General features: G+C 40.9%; 1 protein-coding gene across 1 annotated transcript in view; it reads right to left on the reverse strand.

Annotated features, from left to right (window-relative positions):
* LOC136569476 (serine/threonine-protein kinase PAK 3-like) overlaps positions 1–20,550 on the reverse strand; it is an 86,079-nt gene extending 65,529 nt beyond the window's left edge. The window contains exons 1-2 of the mRNA XM_066569870.1: positions 20,361–20,550; positions 16,013–16,068 (exon numbers count right to left, since the gene is read on the reverse strand). Coding sequence (XP_066425967.1) covers positions 16,013–16,068; positions 20,361–20,550 — 246 coding nt within the window. The remainder of the gene's footprint in view (positions 1–16,012; positions 16,069–20,360) is intronic.
* Between the last annotated feature and the right edge of the window lie 217 nt (positions 20,551–20,767).

Below are 20,767 nucleotides of genomic sequence, written 5' to 3' on the forward strand. Positions count from 1 at the left end.
TTTCCGATATCTTTTTCTAGTCTCTTTCCTTTAATGTTCACGGAAAGTGACAGAATCTGAACTGCATCTTTCTCCTACAGCAAACTGTGCTGATAGAAAATTTCCTTTGTGCCACCACCATCTCCATACTGCTTCTTTCAAACTTTGGAAGTGAATGTCATGCAGCAAGTGCTGTGTTCTTACAGTAATACATATGTGCCATATCCTTGGCCTTTCTCTTTTCAGACCAGGGCAATGTGCTTTGTTTTGGTAGCATTCTCTCCCAGCCCCTTGAATTAGAGATTTATTTGCAACGAAAATTCAATCAGTCATACTTTATTCATGGATGTTAGGTGCAGTGATCAAAGCAAGTCCACTCAATGGGCTCCAGGGGCCACCGTTCATCCCCGCTGGTGTGTCTGAAGGAGAATTACCACTGATGCTGGGGTATTTTCCCTTCAGGCCAAAGAGCAGGCAGAGGCATCAGGTGCTGAAGCAGCCGCGCCACTCCCCAGCCTGCAGCTGCAGACCCTTCCAGAGGAAGCAACGGCGGGCAGGCCAGAGGCTGCATCCTTCCAGGTTAGAGTCTAAAACCAATCCTGTTTAATTTTTTTTTTTAAATTTTCTTTCATTTTTTGCATCTGAGATACAGCTGCTCTGAGCATGTGGAGAGCAAAAAGCTTCAAAACTATTGCAGTCAACAGTTGAAAGACAATTTCCAGTTATACTCCTGCAGATGGTATTTTAGAGATGATGGTAACTTTTAATTTTGCAGTTACAGCGTTAAATAACTGACAGCAATACAAACATGGACAGAAGTACATATACCTAAAAATTAATATCCCTCTATCCCCCTCCCTTTTTTCCCATTAATATAAAAAAGACTAATTAAAAAAGAAACCAAAAAAACACAAACAAAACCAAAATCAACATCCCCACAAACAAACAAAACCAACCAAAAAAAAAAAGACAAAATTTTCATATTCCTTCTTGGTCAGTATCCGATTTTTTTCAACCCAGCGTTTTAGAATCAATTGTGGGGTTTAGAGCATTCCTTATTTAAAAGAAACTGCTATTTAGAATGTTTAAACATAGAAGCTATGTTGCCCATGTAGGTTTAAAAACTTGCACATTTCAAACTACTAATTTTGTTAGGATAAAACAATGAGTGGGAAAAAAAGAGAAATTAACAGAAGATGTGCCATATTTTCAGCTCTGAACATAGATTCAGTGCAATGCCTCCTCATTATTTTGAAGTTTGATGTCTTCTACAGAAACTATATTAGTCTTTAGAGCTGTGCAGAATACATTAGTGCCAAGACAGAATTTTTTCCCAATGAGAGAACAAAAGGCAAAGTGAGTACATATGTCTTTCATTGTGCTTCTCTGTCTGAATTAGAGAGAGAGTAGGTAATCAAGTAAAGTGCAAGGAACTTAGGCAAGGTAAGTATTGCATACAGTGTGTAAGCTTCTGTAGTAATTCCTCCCAATTTATTGTAGATTTTCCTTTCTAATGCATATATAATTGCAGGATCGGGCTCACAAAATCAAACATTCAAGAAAGGCAGATTCTAAACTGGAAATTTTTCACTGTTGCCCTCTTGCATGCATACATACATTTGATATGTATGTATGATAAAGATATAGATAAAGATAAAGATGATAAATTATGTGTGCATTATCATGTTTCCACACTAAAATATGGACATATGGAATATGGAATGCCTTGAGATTCCCATAAAGCTAATTAGCACAGATGAACTTTTCTGTCAAAAGGCAGAATTACAAATCTTTTCCCAGTACAGTGATGATCCATTTTAGAGCTGCACAAAAGGTCCCATGGGTGGCGATTTCCACAGGAGGCATTGTAGCAATTGCCAGCTTTTAAATCCTTATTTCCTAATTTGGTAGTGGACGCTGCTTTTTTTTTTTTTTTTAAGTCCCATCTCAACTCCCATTCTTTTTTGACCTCACAATGATTGCAGAAGAACCTGCAGCCTGTTCCCTCTTTCTCTCTAGAAGAGAATCATAAACACAAAAAGTTGCATTTCATATTTGCACAGAGTGCTTGTGGTATAAATAACATAGTACAGTATGTGCTGGGGAGCTCGCTGGTGGGGCAGAACTGTGAAGTTCTTGTTCACCTGCAGCCTCAGGTGCACTTGGTAACTCAATACATATACAAACAGCAGCAATGGCTCACAGTCTGTGTCACTGTGAACTTCCTTTTCTCCATCCCTTTTTCTCTTTCTCCCTTTCCTCATCTCTCTTTCATTCACCCTTTTCCCTCTCTCTCTCCTCAGCCCTCTTCTCTAGTTCCTGTTTGATTTCTTTCCAAGCTCATTACTGAGGTTTTATTACAAAGTTTGCCTTTTATGGACAGAGGTGACTTAATGGATTTTAGTTTTACTCTATGCCAAACTGTATTAAGGGCAGTCCTGCAATCTTGAGTGAGGTAAGCAGCTAGGAATGACTTTAGGGACACTTGTCATTAAAAGCAGTGGAGTTGTTTGCAGGCACATTCTCTAGAACTGCCTTAGTCTGTGATGGGAACATTTCAATTAAAGGCCTTATAATCTTCAATAATCCTTTTTTGGCACTAGGACCACAGCACCAAGACATTTTGGAGATTCTTTCTGATGAGAAAAGATGTGATATGGGTTAATTTGCCACTGCTGTTTCCTAGACACCATGATGAAATAACCTGATGGATTTTAGCTGTGTTAACATCTATTCTGAAAATCATCAATGTGAAACCAAGGAAAGGAAAACTGAAAAACCTTTGCAAATCCCTGTTTGTGATACTTAGCTGATTTTTGTCTGTATCACAGGTTTACATTCAAAAGACCAATGTAATACTATCTGAAGGGAAAAATCATAACAAATAAAATGTGATTAACCATTGCAAAGAAGACCAATAATTTCAACAGTTAGTTGAGACTACTTGGGTTAGATATAAAGTGACCAGTACTGCCAAATCATCTGTGCTCTCTTGTCCTGCTAACTTTATGATCAATCCAATCAATATAACAAAATTGGGACATTCTTCCACTGCATACATGGAAATAGCTACATTTTTCCAGTTCTAGTGCAATCAGATTATTTGTTTTCAGAAGTCTGTAGGTTTGTGATGTTTCTTTTCTTACTGCCAAGTTAATTGTTTTGCTGTGGAGTGGAAGGATTAGTAAATTGATTGATCTTGCAAGTGTGAACATTAGCCTGAAACTGTGTGGTAATTGTCAACAGAAATTGAACCTGCACTATGTCTTGTATTGAAATAAAATGAAAAAGTTGTATCAAGAGCTCAATGCTGTATTGCATGCTTGAAAACATCTCATCGAAGCAGCTCCTAACTAGGGTGTGGAGCAATTCCCTTTTCCTCAATGATATTAATATTCAACATTTTAGAAAAAAATAGAAAATCCAGTGTTAGATGTTTTTGATGTTTAAGTCCTGAGACTGACATTCTCCCTGGCTTACAAACTCTATTTTATTTCTCTGCTAAAAAAAAAAATCTGTCTTTTGTAAAAAATTTGGATATGTGCTATTTGCCATTTAAGTGTAGTTTGCCTGGCACTAATGGTTCCTTCTACTTTGATTTAAGAATGTGGTTAGAAATTTTGAGGATGTTTACTCACTGGCGGCTTCCAAAATTGACGTATTAAGAGCAGGAAGAGACTCTTTGGGCTCTAACTATGGATCCTTATCAGCTGTTGAGAGTCTTACTCTTTCTGCTGAGGCTAAGTCTGCTTTGCGAGCAATTGTAGTCCCTGGGATGTGGGTTCCTAGCCAGCATTTCCCTTCATGCTGCACAGCTTCTGTAGGCCAATACAGCAACACTTAATTGTAAACATAATGGAGAGCAATAAAATTACTGCAAAGAGAAATATCCTGAGATATTTTCCAGAAGAGAAAGGATGGTGAAAGCTAACACAATCATTGAAATTACTACTGTATGTTTTTTTCTATTGCTCACTATTTGATTGGGGGTTTTTTGGTTTTAGTTCAGATTCCTTGCTTGATTGGTTGGACTGTTTTTTTGGTTTTGGGGAGTGGTGGTGGTGGGTGGGTGGGTATTAGTTCTTTTTATTTTTATACATTACCTTTATTTCTGTTCTTTTTTCTCTCTTTCTCTCTTTCCTTCTCTGTCTTTATTTTTCTTTCTCTTTCTTTCTCTTTCTTTCCTTTTTTTTTTACCAAAGGATTTTCCTTTCTTTCTGTTATAAACCATTAACATTTCTGCAATAGCCTTTTTTGCAACCATAACCCCTTCAGTTCTGTCCATATCCTTGGTTTTTAACATTTACTTTCTCTGAACAGAATCCCCACAAGTTCACTTTGCACCTGCACCAGCTACTTCATCTCCTATTCCTCTTACTCCTCCTGCTCCTGCAGGTAAGTCTGCTTTTCAAGAAATTATAGTTTCTTAGATGTGAGTTTCCAGACAGCATCTCCCTCCATGCTGCTCAGCTTCTGTAGGTAAATAGAACAATACTTGATTTTAAACATAGTGGAGCAATAAAACTAGTGATAAGAGAAATGATCTGTGACTTTACAGAAGAGAAAGGGGATGGTGAAAGATAAAACAGGCATTAAAATTACTACTATTATTTTTTTTTCTATTGGTCCTGATTTGCTTAGATATTTTTGGTTTTAGTTTGGGTTTGGTTGGTTGAATCTTTTGTTATTGGGTAGTAGTGGTGGTTGTTGGGCGGGTGTTTTCTTTTTGTTTTTGATGGGTTTTGATTTTTGGTGGGTTTTTGATTTTTGCTGGTTTTGTTTTTCATTTCTTTCTTTTCTGTTGCTTTATTTATTTTTTTTAAATGAAATCTTTTTCCCTTTCTTTCTGTTAGCAACCATTAACATTTCTGTATTGGCCTTTCTTTGCAACCATAACCTCTTCAGTTCTATCATTTCCTTGCCTTATAAAATTTCTTCCTCCGAGCAAAATTTTTACAAGTTCACTTTGAATCCAAAGCAGCTGGATTGTCTCCTCTTTCTCCTGGTGGTGCTATTCCTCTTCCTTCTCCTATTAGTGTTGGTAAGTCTGCTTGTCAAGCAATTGTAGTCATTTGAATGTGGGTTCCTAGCCAGCATCTCCCTTCATGCTGCACAGCTTCTGTAGGCAAATACAACAATAATTTTTAGTGTAAACATAATGGAGCAGCAAAAGTAGTGCTAATGGAAATGATCTATGACTTTTCAGAAGAGAAAGGGAATGGTGGAAGATAGCAGAACGATTAAAATTACTACAGTGTCATGGTTTGACACTGGCACAATGTCAGTGTAATTTATTTTTTCTATTCGACCCCCTTTGCTTGGGTTTTCTTATTTTCCTTTGGTTTTGGTTGCTTGGGGAGTTGGATTTTTTTGGTTTTGGGAAGTGTTGGCTGTGGGGTGGGTGGGTTTATTGGGTTTTTTTGGTGTTACTATTTTTTGTTTTCCCTTCCTTCCTTCCTTCCTTCCTTCCTTCCTTCCTTCCTTCCTTCCTTCCTTCCTTCCTTCCTTCCTTCCTTCCTTCCTTCCTTCCTTCCTTCCTTCCTTCCTTCCTTCCTTCCTTCCTTCCTTCCTTCCTTCCTTCCTTCCTTCCTTCCTTCCTTCCTTCCTTCCTTCCTTCCTTCCTTCCTTCCTTCCTTCCTTCCTTCCTTCCTTCCTTCCTTCCTTCCTTCCTTCCTTCCTTCCTTCCTTCCTTCCTTCCTTCCTTCCTTCCTTCCTTCCTTCCTTCCTCCTTCCCTTCCCTTTTTTTTAACAAAGGCTTTTTCCATTCTTTCTATTAGAAACCATTAACATTTTGTAATAGCCTTTCCTTGCAGTCACAACCATTCTGGTATTGTGCATTTCTTTGCTTATTAAAATTGACTTTCTCTAAACAGAATCTCCGCAAGTTCACTTTAACCTAGTGTACACCTCCTGCTCCTATTCCTCTTCCTCCTCCTATTCCTGCTTCTGTTCCTGCTGCTTTTCCTGTTTCTGCTCCTGCTCCAGTTCCTTCTGCTGCTGCTGTTCCTGCTCCTGCTGGTAAGTCTGTGTTCCAAGCAATTGTAGTCACTGGGATGTGGGTTCCTAGCCAGCACCTCCCTTCATGCTGCACAGCTTCTGGAGGCAAACAATACTTAACTATAAACATAAGGGAACATTAAATCTAGTGCTAAGAGAAACATTATCTGAGACTTTTTGGAAAATAGAAAGGGGGTGGAGAAACCTAACAAAGGGATTAAAATTACTCCTGTAATGTTTTTTTCTATTGGTCCCTATTTTTGCTTTTATTTTGGGTTTGGCTGCTAAACTGGTTGGATTTTTTAGTTTTGGGGAGTGGCGGTGATGGGTGGGTGGGTGTTTGATTTTTTATTTTTTTCTTTTATTTCTTCTTTATTTTTCTGTATTTATTTTAACTGAAGACTTCTTCCTTTCATTATGTTAGAAACCAGTAATGTTTTTTTAATCATCTTTCCTTCCAACCATAACCATTTCAGCATTTCCTTGCTTTTTAAAATTTCTTCTCTGAAGAAAATTTAAAATTGACTTCTCTGAAGTCAATTTACTTTCTCTGAACAGACGCCTTTCAGTGTCCCATTTCACCCCAAGTAGCTGGAAGACCTCGTGCTCCTGTTTCTGCTCCTGCTGGTAAGTCTGCCTGTCAAGCAATTGTTGTCCCTTGGATGTGGGTTCCTAGCCAGCATCTCCCTTCGTGCTGCACAGCTTCTGTAGGCAAATACAACAATACTTCATTGCAAACATCAGGAAGCAGTAAAACTGGCGCTAGCAGCAAAGCTGTAAGACTTTTCTCAGAAGAGAAAGAGGATGGTGAAACCTAACACAGGGATTGAAATTATATTTTGTATACTAAAAATATACTAAAAATTACTAGTATGAATTTTTATTCTCTGAGGGTGTGGCACAGCAGTTTGCGTAGCAGTTGGCGCAGGCAGGGCAAGCAGGCAGGGTTGCAGCTTTTCTTGCCCGCAAGGTTTGCTGTGTGTTGTTTGCAGTGTTTCTGTTGGTTGGTGGTTTTTGGGGTTTGTGTTAGTAATGGTTTTTATGCAATTGAAAACTGTAGTTAGTACAAGTGTACATAATCAAACGGAACCCTCCAAAAAGGTTACATCGGTCCAGACCCATTCCTGTGCGGACTGTTTGAGCTTAGTAGCAGTTTCAGGGGGCGTTGTGGAGCAAACCTGCCTGCAGTGTGAACAGGTGAACAATCTCCTTTCTCTGGTGGTTGAGCTTAGAGAGGAAGTTGAAAGACTAAGGAGTATCAGGGAAAGTGAAAGGGAAATAGATTGGTGGATTTGCCCTTCCATCCTTGAGGGAAGCCCACCAAGAGTCAGAGGACTCCCATGCCTCTCACTGTCAGACAATAGAAGGACACCTGAGAGGTGAAGGGGACTGGAAATGGGTACCTACTTGAGGAGGTAATAATAAAAATTCCTCCCGACCCCCATCCCCAAGTCAGGTGCCACTTCAGAATAGATTTGAACCCCTCCATCTAGAGAGTCAACCAGATGATTTAGAAGAAAATTATCTGCCCAGTGAGCCTCCCAGTTATGACTCATCTGTGAGAAGGATTACCACCTCTAACATCAGGAAAAAAAGAAGGGTACTCGTAGTGGATGGCTCCCTTCTGAGGGGAACAGAGGGCCCCACATGTCAACAGGACCCACCCCACAGAGAGGTCTGCTGCCTCCCTGGGGCCTGGGATATCACTGAGGGGCTTCCTGGGCTGATTCAGCCCTCTGATTATTACCCGCTGCAGATATTCCAGGCTGGCAGTGATGAGATTGCAAAGAGGAGTGTCAGGACAATTAAAAGGGACTTGAGGGCACTGGGACAAGTGGTTGATAGGACAGGGGTACAGGTAGTCTTTTCCTCAGTTCCTTTGGTGGCTGAGAAAAACAGTGAAAGAATAGGAGAGCTCACATTATCAACAAGTGTCTCAAAGGTTGGTGTCATCGGCAGAATTTGGGGTTCTTTGATCATGGGGCAACTTTTACAGCACCTGCTCTACTGGAACCAGATGGGCTCCGTCTCTCTGTTAAGGACAGAAGGTTTTTAGCTCAGGAACTGGCAGAACTTGTTGAAAGGACATGGAACTAGGTCTGAAGGGGAAAGGGGATGCATCTGGGCTGTCTGGAAGCAGGCCCAAGGGTGGTAAGCCTGAGACAGGAGTGAAATCAGCAGCCCAGCTGAGGTGCAGGTATACCAATACACGCAGCACAGGTTACAAACAAGAGCTGGAGGCCACGGTACAGCAGCAAAGCTATGATGTCATTGCCATGACAGAAATGTGGTGGCACGACTCACGTGGCTGGAGTGCTGCACTGGATGGCTCCAAGTCCTTCAGGAGAGACAGGAAAGGGAGAAGAGGTGGAGGGGTGGCCCTTTATATTAGGGAATATATAGGCCAACAAGGCTGACATCCTACTGGGAGTCTGTTCTTGTCCACGCAACCAGGAAGAAATGGTGGACAATTCATTCTATAAACAGCTAGAGAATGTTTCTGGATCATCAGCCATTTTTCTTGCTGGCAATTTCAACCTGCCGGACATTTTTTGGGAACTCAACACAGCTGAAAAAAGGCAGTCCAGGAAATTTTTAGAGTTTGCAGAGGACAACTTTTTGTCACAGCTGGTGGGTGAGCCCACCAGGGGAGGGACAATGTTAGATCTGTTATTTGCAAATAGAGACGGACTGGTGGGAGATGTGGTGCTTGGAAGTCACTTAGGCTGCAGTGATAATAAAATTGTAACATTTTCTATATTTGGTTAAATCAAGAGGAACATTAATAAGACTTTCACATGTGACTTCTGGAGGGCAGACTTTGTCCTGTTCAGGACACTTATTCAGAGAGTTCCTTGGGAAGCAGCCTTTAAAAACAAAGGAGTTCAGGAAGGGTGGGTGACCTTCAGAACAGAGATCTTGAGGGCACAGAAACAGACTGTCCCTGTGTGCCGAAAGATGAGTCGATGAGGCAAACGTCCAGCCTGGATGGGCAAGGAGATTTTGGAGGAACTTAGGAATAAAATAAAGGATGTATTCTCTTTGGAAGGAGAGTCAGGTCTCTCAGGAAGTATTTAAGGGGGCTGCTAGAGCACGTAGGAAAAAATTAGAGAGGCCAAAGCTCAGTTTGAACTTAAAGTGTTGACCTTTGTAAAGAATAATAAAAAATGCTTTTGTAAATAGATTAATGGTAAAAGATCATTTGGTAAATGGTAAAAGAAGAGTAAGATCAACCTTTGTTGTTTATTGGATGCAGAAGGGAACTTAGTAGCTGCAGATGAGGAGAAGGCAGAGGTGCTTAACACCTTCTTTGCCTCAGATTTTAGTGGGAAGGCTTGCCTTCAGGACAACTGTCCTCTTGGGTTGCTCGATGATATTGGGGAGCAGAATGGTCCCCCCATTATGCAAGAGGAGGCAGTCAGAGAACTGCTGAGCTGCTTGGACCTTCACAAATCCATGGGTTCAGATGGGATCCATCCCAGGGTGATGAGAGAGCAGGCAGATGAGATTGCGAAGCTGCTCTCCATCATTTCCCAACAGTCCCGGCTCACTGGTGAGGTTCCAGAAGACTGGAAGCTGGCCGATGTGACACCCATTGATAAAAAGGGTGGAAAGGAGGATCCTGTTAATGATAGCCAGTCAGCCTGACCTCAGTCCCCAGTAAGGGGGACTGAAGAGTTTATATGCAGTGTCATCACACAGCGCTTACAGGATGGCCAGGGTATCAGAGCGAGCCAGCAGGAGTTTAGGAGGGGTAGGTCATGTTTGACCAACCTGGTCTCTCTTTATGAGCAAGTGACCCACCTGGTCGATGCAGAAAAGGCTGTTGATGGTGTGTGCCTGGACTCCAGCAAGGCCTTTGGCACTGTCTCCAACAGCACACTCCTGGAAAAGCTGCAGCCCACGGCTTGGGCAGGAGCACTCTGTGCTGGGTTCAGAGCTGGCTGGATGGCCGGGCCAGAGAGTGGTGGTGAACAGTGCTGCATCCAGCTGGCAGCCGGGCACCAGGGGTGTCCCTCAGGGCTCTGTGCTGGGCCAGCTCTGTTCAGTATCTTCACTGATGCCATGGATGAGGGGACTGAGTCTTTCATGAGTAAGTTTGCAGACGACACTAAGCTGGGAGTGTGTGTTGATCTGTTGGAGGGTAGGAGGGCTCTGCAGAGAGATCTGGAATGGCTGGATGGATGGGCAGAGTCTAACAAGGTGAAGTTTAATAAATCCAAGTGCTGAGTCCTGCATTTTGGCCACAATAACCCCCTGCAATGTTATGGGCTGGGGATGGTGCGGCTGGACAGTGCCCAGGCAGAAAAGGACTTGGGGTTACTGTTTGACACTGGCTGAACATGAGCCAGCAGTGTGCCCTGGTGGCCAAGAAAGCCAATAGCATCCTGGCCTGGAGCAGGAATGGTGTGGCCAACAGGGGCAGGGAGGTCATCCTTGCCCTATACTCAGCACTGGTGAGGCCACACCTTGAGTGTTGTGTCCAGCATCTGAAGGCGACTCACCCAGCAGATACTGTACTGCATCTGAAGGCCACTCACCCAGCAGATACTGTACTGCGTCTGGAAGCAACGTATTTGCCGGTGTGTCATCCTAGAGAACCTGTACTGTCTCTGGACCCAACATTGTCTTTCCTTCCAACTAAAACCATTTCCATTCCTTACATCTCCTTGCTTTTTAAAATTTACCATATCTGAAGCAAATTCACTTTCTCTGGACAGACTCCTCACAGCGTCCCCAAGGGCCTATTTCACCTAATGATCTTACTCCTGCTATTGATTATAAGTCTGCTGGTGAAGAAATTATTGTCATTTGGATGTGGGTTCAGAGCCCACATCCATGGGGAGTGGTTGATGTGGATGTGTGGGTGTTTGCATTTTGATTTTTTTTCTTTTATTACTTCTTTTAATTGCATGCTTGCTTTCGTTCTTTTTTTTTTAGTTGCAAAATTGGTTTTCCTTTATTTCTGTTACAAACTATTCATATTCTGCAATAGGCTTTTTTTTCAACCATAACCATTTCCAATCGGTGCATTTCCTTGGTTTGTAAATCCTATTTTTCCACAAGAGATAATATTCAGCCTCGTGTTTCACCCCAAGCAGCTCGTACACCTCTTGTTTGTCCTGCTCCTGCTCCTTCTCTAAAGTCTCTTTTTCAAGCAATTTTAGTCACTGGGATGTGAGTTCCTAGCCAGCATCTCCCTTCATGCTGCACAGCTTCTGGAGGCCAATCCTGCAACACTTAATTATAAACACAATGGAGCGTTAAACCTAATGCAAACAGAAATGGTGTAATACTTTTTAAAGATGAGAACAGGGATGTTGGAGGCTAACACAGGGATTAAAATTAACGCTGGAGGATTTCTTTTTCCTATGGGTCTTTTATTTGCTTAGATATTGTTTATATTAGTCTGGGTTTAGCTACATGGTTGGTTGGATTCTTTTTGGTTTTTCAAAGTGGTCCTTGTGGGTGGGCGGTGTTTTATTTTTGATTTTTTTTCTTTTATGATTTCTTTTAATTGCATTGTTTTTAACCAAATCCTTTTTCCTTTCTTTCTGTTTTAAACCATTAACATTTTTGTAATAGCCTTTCCTTTCAACCATAAGCATTTCAGTTCTGAGTATTTCCTTGTTTTTTAAAACTTACTTTTACTCAACAGGTAATTTTCAGCCTCCAATTTCATCCCAAGCAGCCAGTACACCTGCTGCTCCTACTTCTGATGCTAAGTCTGCTTTTCAAGAAATGATAATTTCTTGGATGTGGCTTTCTAGGCAGCATCTCCCTTCATGCTGAACAGATCCTGTAGGTAAATACAACAATCCTTGATTTTAAACATAATGGAGCAATAAAACGAGTGCTAACAGAAATGTGCGAGTTTTTAAAGGAGAGAATGGGGATGGTGAAACCTAACACAGGGATTAAAATCACTTGTGGGATTTTTCTTTTGGTTCTCGACTGCATGCAAAATTTTTGTTTTCAGTTTGGATTTGGTTGGTTGGTTGGGTTCTTTGGTTTTGGGGAGTGGTTCCACTGGGTGGTTTGGTGTTAGGGGTTAATTTTTTTCTTTTTTAAAATTATTTCCGCTTTTAACTTTTTTTTTTTACTGAAGGCATTTATTTTCTTGATGTGATAAATCATTGTAATAGCCTTCCCTTGCAAACATAACCATTTCAGTTCCATGCATTTCCATATTTTTAAAATTCACCTTCCCTGAAGTACATTTACTTGCTCTACACAGACTCATTTCAGCTTGTCTTCATACCCAAGGACCCATTTCACCTCGTACTCCTGATCCTGATGGGAAGTCTGCTTGTCAAGAAATGATAGTCATTTGGAGGTAGGATCTTTGCCAGCATCTTCCTTCATGCTGCGCAACTTCTGCAGACAAATACAACAATACTTGATTGTAAACATCATGGACCAATAACACTATTGCAGACATTTTGAAAGAGCCATTTCTTGCAACGATAAATATTTCAATTCTGTACATTTCCTTGCTTTTAAAAATCTACCTCCTCTGAAGTAATTATTTATTTATTTTCTCTGAACAGCCTCTTTTCAGTTTCCTGTTTCAGCCCAAGCTGCTCGTACACCACCTGCACCAGCACAAGCTCATGATGCTAAGTCTGCTTGTCAAACACTTGGAGTCCCTGGGCTGTGGCTTCCTAGCCAGCATCTCCCTTCATGCTGCACAGCTTCTGCAGGCAAATACAACAATCCTTAATTGGAAACATAATGGAGCACTAAAACTATTGCTAACAGAAATATTCTGAGACATTTCTCAGGAGAGAAAGGGGTGGTGAAAGCTAACACAGGGATAAAAATTACTACTGTGGTTCTTCCTATTGGTGCCCAATTGCTTGGCTATTTTTGGTTTGGGGTTTTTTTTCAGTTGTTTGCTTGTTACGGTTTTTTTGCTTTTATAGAGTAGCAGTAGTGGGTGGGTGGTTTTTTGACTTTTTAAATTTTTTTCTTATTTTCTCTTCTCTTTTTTTGCAAAATGATTCTTCCTTTCATTATGTTTTATACCATTAACGTTTTTTAATCATCTTCTCTTGCAAACACAACCATTTCAGTTCTGTGCATTTCCTTGCTTTTAAAATTTACCTTCTCTGAAGTAAATTTATTATCTCTGAACAGATATGTTTCAGGTGAGCTTTGGACCCAGAGCACCCCGTACACCTGCTACTTCTGCTCCTGCTGGTAAGTCTTCTTTTTGAATTTTTTCTTTTCTAACTTATTTTAATTTCTTTCTTGCTTGCTTGCTTTCTTGCTTTCTTTTTAAGAGCCAAAGGCTTTTTCCTTTCTTTCTGTTATAAACCATTAACATTCAGAATAAGTTTCTTTCCTTGAATAAAAAACACAGCTTTGGAGTTAATATGATGAGAGGTAAAAGATGTCTTGAAGTGAGTACTTGTAGCACTTTTATTTAAAGTGCTATACCACCAATTTATGGGGCAGGATACTTGTGCTAATGTCCTTTGTCTATTAAATATTTATATCTAATAATCAGGTGCCATGTGTTTCAAAGAAGCATTTAAGGAGCAAACATTTCTAAGTACTTCACGTACGTGCCCTTGTGAGCAGCATTTGACAGCAAACATAGATTCTCTCCTGATTTGTTTTTTATCCTTTTGTTAACCCCAGCACAGCGGAGAGTGCCTAGACACAGAGTCCATACTGTGTCTGACACCAGCGTTCCTCCCGTTGTGCTACCGGCCAGACCCTACAGCGCATCTGACACCAACGCAGCCTCCGTGCCATGCCACGCACAACAGGTTTTGGGTCATCAATGGAACCAGCCATCAACCTGATACCAACCAGAACCAATAGTGGGCCATCCATGGATGCATCCTCCCACACCAGACGAAACAGAGCTTTTACCCTGCCTTCAAGCAACATGGCCTCCTGTCTGACAGGAAACAGAGCTGGTACTGGCTCTTCATCCTTCAGTTTCAGACCACGCAGAACCAGTTCTTTGCCTTCAGTAGCTCCTTTCAGCCGGGATGTCTTACCCAGCACTAGAAGAAAGAAGGACATTTAATTATCAGATGTGAGAGAGTTCTTCATTGAAATACTAGCTTCTCTTCAGAAGGAAAATACTCCAGCAATGCAAGAAGATCTAAATAAAGTACACTCTTCCCTACCTTTGTATTGTAGTTCACTTTATATATTGTTTTGTAATTTCATATTTTTATGAAAATGTCATTCATATCTTCACATTTCTGTGTTTCTAATTAAAAAGCACTTATTTATAGAACTCTTTTTATTGCAGTTTTTAATTTTTATGTAGTATATTTTAAAATGTTATAAAACAACACCTTTTGGGTAGTTTTCCCCATTCCTAAAAAAAATAAATCAATCACAAGCCATTTTAGTCTCTGTCTCTCATAGTTGTTTCATATCTGTCTATTCTAAACCAGGATTTCAATACTTTAATAGGATTGGGAGAGGTCCATGATATGTACACCAGTGATTCCTCTTGTGGAATGTCATGGCCTTGTCTTTTGGTTTGAAAAGACAGGTGTCTGCTAAGGAAGGAAGGAGCCTCCCTTGAAATGGAAAATGCAAACTCCCTCTCTCTGAATTATCAGTTTGAAATTAAGGGGCTCTCAGGCAAAGACATGGGAGTAGGAATAGTAGTTCTTTATTAGGAAAATTAAAATACAAATGCACTAGTACAAAAACAAACTACTGACAGAGTCAGAATATGCCCTGACACTGTGTTGGTTGGGGTGTTGGGAGCAGTCCAAAAATACATGGTGGCTGTAGCTTTCTTGGAGTGGCAGATGTGCTTCTTTTCAAGCAGTGATCCTGGAGAAGGGTGCAGTCTTCCTCTGAAGGTGCAGTGGTGGTGTAGATGCGCTTGGTCTTCTTCTGGAAATCTGCTGAAAGAAAGCTGCTCTTCTGGGAATCTAGTGAGAAAAGGCTGCCGTGGTGTTGCAGGTTATATCCAGGTAGGAATGCTTGGGTCCTTCCCCTGGGTAGAGCATCTCCCAGTGGGATGATGCAATTTTTTCAGTCATGCAGTGAGATTCAGTGGCCCACTAACAGAAGATATTTTCTGGAGGGAGGATTGGTTGTGGAAGAGATGAAGAAAACTGCCCCACCTGGTTTTAACAGGTGGCCCAATCAGCAGAAGATAATTGCCCAATCTCTAACAGACAGCAATAGAATACATACTCCCAGACACATTTTCCAACCTAAGACATTATCCACCCCTTATTCTATTAGTATTTGCATTATACTCAAATCAATAAACTTGACATCATGAAATCTTACACACAGTTCTTACTTAAGACTGGGTTTTGCTGTGGTACACTGTCGCTGTTGAGTTAGGAAGGGATGAAGAAAGGTGACATTGACTCCTAGGATCAGAGAGCATAAAGCAAGATTTATTAGGAACTTCACATATTTAGGGGCAAGATCGTTCACCCAGAACTTGAACGCCCCTCACACCACTGGTTAATGAGGAACAACATCTTCTGGAAAAATATCTTTCCATAAACATGTACAAACATTCCACGTGTTCACAAATACCAGGTGCAGAGATTAAGATAAGAATTGTTTTCATTCTTTCTCTGAGCATTCTCACAACTTCCCTAGGACAATGCCTGGGAAAGTTGTCTGTTTCTCCCTCTGTCAGCATCCAGAGATGACAACAAGAGGCCAGTCTTGTCGAATCATCAAAAGAGAGGGAAGTCCAGGTTGCAGAGGCCCCATGTCCTCTATGATCTTGTTGATCTTCCTCAGCTCGTGGAGCAATCTCTGGGAATCATTAAGTCTTCTTATGAATGACAAAAACTGGGCAATTCCAGGGACTCTTTGTAGGTTTGATGTGGTCTTTTTGTAGTTGTTCACTTACTAATTTTTTGAGAATATTCAATTTTTTTCTGCTCAAGAGACCATTGATCAATCCAAATTGGCTGATTGGTTTTCCATGGTAATTTCAGAGTGGCAGGCGTTGCTGTGGTTTTTGTCAAAAATCCACTTCTATCTTTGCTCCCCACTGGGACAACACATCTCTCCCCCGCACTGTGATGGGCTTCTGCACCACGAAGGGACGGATGGTTGCCGTCCTTGCCTTGGGACCTAGAACAGTAATCATGAGTTCACTCTGCAGACACAAGATAGCTCCTCCACTTCCTGTGAGAGCACCCATGGCTGTCACCAAATTCCAATTGCACAGCCGGGATGCACAAGAAATCACAGTGATGTCTGCCCCTGTGTCCAGCATACCTGCAATACGAATGGCTTGACCAAGGTGTGTAAGACTCCATGTCAGCTCTGGCCCTTCATTGCTGACATGTTTTATCCAAAGGACATTAGGCATCGGTCCAGAACTCTTAAAACTCTCAAAAGAACTTTCAGCATACATCTTACTTATTTCTATTCACTGGTAATGTACTAGTGATAGCTATTGCTGGTTTTGGTACAATTACCATTGGAGCATTGTAAGTAAGAGCTGAAATCATCAGCTCTTCATTATAATTTGCTGAGACAACAGTTGGAAAAATCGAAAGTCCAAGAATTTTATTACTGTCCTTGCCTATAATGAAAAAATCTTGTTTTTGTTGTGAATACATTTCCTGTGCGAGTGTATTCATGGTAAAAGTTTTTTTAAAAATAAATTAATTTGGAATTTGTTAGTTTGCATCGTGCCCCTGGGGGTAATAAGTTGGGATCACTTGGGAGATGGTTTTATCTTGTACGACTTTACATCTCACCTTACCCCAATCGGTCAGTCTTTTTCAATTATTTTCTGAATCAAAAGAAGGTAAAGTAGGGGGATTAGTATGTAATATGTTAACTTCTTCAGAACCACTAGAATTCTCACTGTTCTTTTCCTCCCTCACAACCTTGTAAATTACAGACTGTCTTGGAGGAATTTCACAGCAACTGGAGCTTGTTTGTTTTGTAATGTTAACAGAGAAATCCTGCCTTTTGCTAGCAGAGACACTGGTCTCGAGAATTTTTTCCCTCTTTCTCTCCCCTCACTTTTTCTCATAAGCCCCCTCTGTCTCACCGTCCTTCTGCAGCTCCTCAGGGGACAGTGCCTGGGGCCAGCGGCAGCTCCCACCGCTCCAGGGACAGCCGGGGCTGGAAGTGCTGCTCCGCCCGGCCCGGCCGCCAGCTGGGACCCAGCACAGGGACAGGGGACACAGGGGGCACCGGGGGAAAAGCAGGAAGGGAGGGAGGAAGCAGAGCAGAGAAACAGGTTAAAAAGAGGCCTCTACCTATACAGATATCAATCTATGTAACTAAACCCCATACACAAATATGTACATAAACACACTTGCTCTCTCATCTCCCAACTCATTCTGCAAGTTGCAATAAACAGCTGAATGCTCTCAGTCGCTCCAAGTTGTTCCTCTTACCATCCTGAAGGGACGGGCAAAAGTAGTAATAGGCAGTAGGAACAACTCTTCAATTCTATTAAAACCTAACTCTTCAAAGATCAGTTTTTACTTTGTGTCTTCCAGGGAAGCAGATGTAGCAAACACAGAGGAGAACATGATTTTACTCGGTGCTGTTTGGTCTGGCAGTTCGTATGGTCAAGAACTGCTTTCCTCAGGAACTGGTGGATAATCCCTCTCTATGCCTCAAGAACTGCATCATGAGTAAAGCCTGAAGCGACCAATTTGCATTTCATGTGTTAGATGGTAATGCTTCCATACTCTGAGCAGTGTTTAATAAAGCAGTTAAGGGATATTGGAAAAACATCCTCTCCTGGCTTGATCTGTGATTTATGGGTAAGAAAAAATGTTGGTTTTCCAAAGAGAAAAATAGTGTTTACAACAGGGAATTCCCTAGACCTGCCTGAGAAAGCTGCACTTCAGAGAAGGCAGTGAAGCAATATAGGGATCAAAAAGAAACGTAGCTTAGAGCTGAGAATAAAAAGCACAGAAACACATAATACAGATTTTAACCTATCTTATACACTGAATGGCTATGACTCCAAAACTTTTATTTCAAGTTGTATAAGTTTTCATGTATTTTTCCGCCATTTATTTTTAAGTAGGACTGTACAAAGAAAGTAAGAAAAGCATGAAGTACACCTAGTACTGTCTGAAGAGTGATGTTAAACACAGGCAGAATCAAATCATGTCAAGCCATGTCAAGCAATTTCTGAAGCTATCTGAAGTCTGCTGGTTAGTCGCTGACTGAAAGGAACAGTAGAAACACCAGAATAAATGCAAAAAAAGACAAGATTGGCTAGGACATCTTTAATAAATATCCATGCATAAGTGCTTTCTACTATGACAAAAAGTTAGGTCAGTTCAGATCAGTGAAAGCATTCTTGCTCACTGCAGTGGGTTGGAAAATGCAAATTGGAAATAATTAACTTTGTGAAAAGATCCCAGAGAAAACATTAAACTGAACTTCGTATCCTTTGTAATCAGTCTGTTTCCTCCAATAAAAACAAGATACATGCTTATAAATCACAATCATTCCTCTGCTATTAGTCTTAGTTTGGTATTTCACAGCACTCTTAAAATGGAATTTGCTGTTCTCCTTTCTATTCTTCTAGCAGTCACATGAGTAGGGACAAAAGTGCTGACAGCTCACAGTGAAGAGTCAAAAAGTGCACCCCAACTGTGTGGTTTTTTTGGTTTTTTATTGCTACGTCACATACGTGTGTGACCCTCTCCTTAAGTGAGTTTCACTATAACCATTCATACCTGCTAAATATCACAGCCATTCAGCAAAGGGATTAATTTGTTTCAAAAGTCAGACTCCTAAAGTCAGTGCCCTTCATGAAGCTGCTTTCCCACCAATGGAGACCTCTTCAACAAAGCCTCTTGGGTTTGTCTTGAGAATTAAGAGCAGAAGTGCCAGCTGAGCACATCTGCAGCTGCCAACATCTCCTGCAGACCCTCATGCCTCCGAACTGAGCTAGATTTTCATATATCCATATATCTAGACATCTACATATCTATATAGATAGATATCTATATCTATAGCTGTATCTAATCTCTAGATGTAGATGTGTATAAATCTATATATCTATATCTGTATCTATCCATCTATCTATCTAAACAAGCTCCCATGGAGGCACAGGTACATGGGAGACTAAAGTACAGCCTGAAATGATTAAATCTCTAACTACAATACACCTGTGGAAATAAGGGATGGGGGAAATAAGGAATGCAAAGAAGATGCAGTCCTACTATAGAGACTTTCTGTAGCTGCCTAAGAGTGTTTGTTATCAATTTTAATGGTATATGACATTTTTCTTTGCATGTCCCAAAGGGCATTTTCTGCAGGTCTTGGTCATATTGTGGACATTTTGCATTTAAAACAATATTAGACAGCTGTGCTGAGACTACAGATAAATTCTAGGTATCTGGTTTTAAATTATAGAATATTTAGATATTCTAAACTATAGATATCTAAATTCTAGATACCTGGTTATCACAGATTTGATGAGCCTTCAGATACAATCCTGGAGCAGCCCAGAAGAGCAAAGACAAAAACTTAGGCAAAAGCAATTCTTGGTTTAGATGGCTTAAAATAACAAAATGTGGAGAATATGAAAGCTTTTTAATATTACTTTTCCTAGATGGAAACTATAGAGTCTGTGATCTAAAATGTCTCCTACAATCCATAGCTGCTTACCAAGAGCACAAATATTAGCCAAAGGAATAAATCATGCTGCACATGGATAATCAAGAGATTTCATAATGTGGCCTAAACAATAACAAATCTTTGATATTGAACTGCATTGCTGCTGCCTCAGCAACCTCCTGATGAATGAGTAGAATAATTCACTGATGCTGTTGAGTCAGAGATGGAATGAAAGACTCCAGTCTTCAGACGCTGAATCAGAAGGCAATTGAATCAAGGGAGTGTGTCTTTTATAATGTGACTCACTAAGGCGAGACTTGGTTGGTCTCAAAGTAAAAACCTCTCACACTATTGGTGTACTATGAATAGCACACTCTGGAGAACTATACCTATAAACAATGGTTACAGAAGGAGAGATAATAATTGTTTTAATTCTTTTCCCAGGCTTGGCCTGGGAGAAATTACCTCTGTTCTTTCTTCGACTGAACTGAGGATATTCACAATTCCCCCTTTTTGTTTAGAGGAGGAGGCGGTGTTTGTTTGATCCTGTGCGATCCCTTGCAGGAAAGAGAATAAACACAGCTCCAGAGCTTTATCAGTTATCGTTCAAAACCTCAATCAGATATTGGCTCAGAATGGTCAAAGAGATCTCATACTTATTCTATTACATTCCATAAACTTTAACTATTAATTGTAAAAGTCAGTTACCAACTTTTAGTATAGCAACATTGTTAATCTGCTGATAACACTGGGAGTCTAACTCGTCAACAATCTGTTTCTGGAAACAAAGAAAAGAGAAAATGTTCATTCCCCACTTGTAGAGGGCTCAGCTTGTTGACGGTCGGTGTCTTGATCATCATTCACAGACTGATGATCGATGGTCAGCACTTTGGCCACTGCTTGAAGGTTGCCTGCTGGCCACATTCTGTTTCTGATGTTGCAAGTCAGGGTGAACACTCCTTGCAGGTATCCATCGTACCCCGGTACCTGTGGAGACATATGCATACCCGCGGCCTCAGGCCATAAGGTGGCACGGGCCCTCCCACTTCTTGGTGGCAAGGTCCCATATCCAGACCTTGGCTCCAGGCAGGTGCGTCTCATCTGCTGAATTCAACGAGAGAAAATGATTCAGAATTACAGGAATCTCTGAATTCTTTGGCACTGTAAGGTGATTAATTGGATATAAAGCTTTTTCTCGTCGACTATGTGAAGTCTCTCCCGG

This window comes from Molothrus aeneus, assembly GCF_037042795.1.
Source record: "Molothrus aeneus isolate 106 chromosome Z unlocalized genomic scaffold, BPBGC_Maene_1.0 scaffold_33, whole genome shotgun sequence".
In the NCBI taxonomy this organism is placed as follows: Eukaryota; Metazoa; Chordata; class Aves; order Passeriformes; family Icteridae; genus Molothrus; species Molothrus aeneus.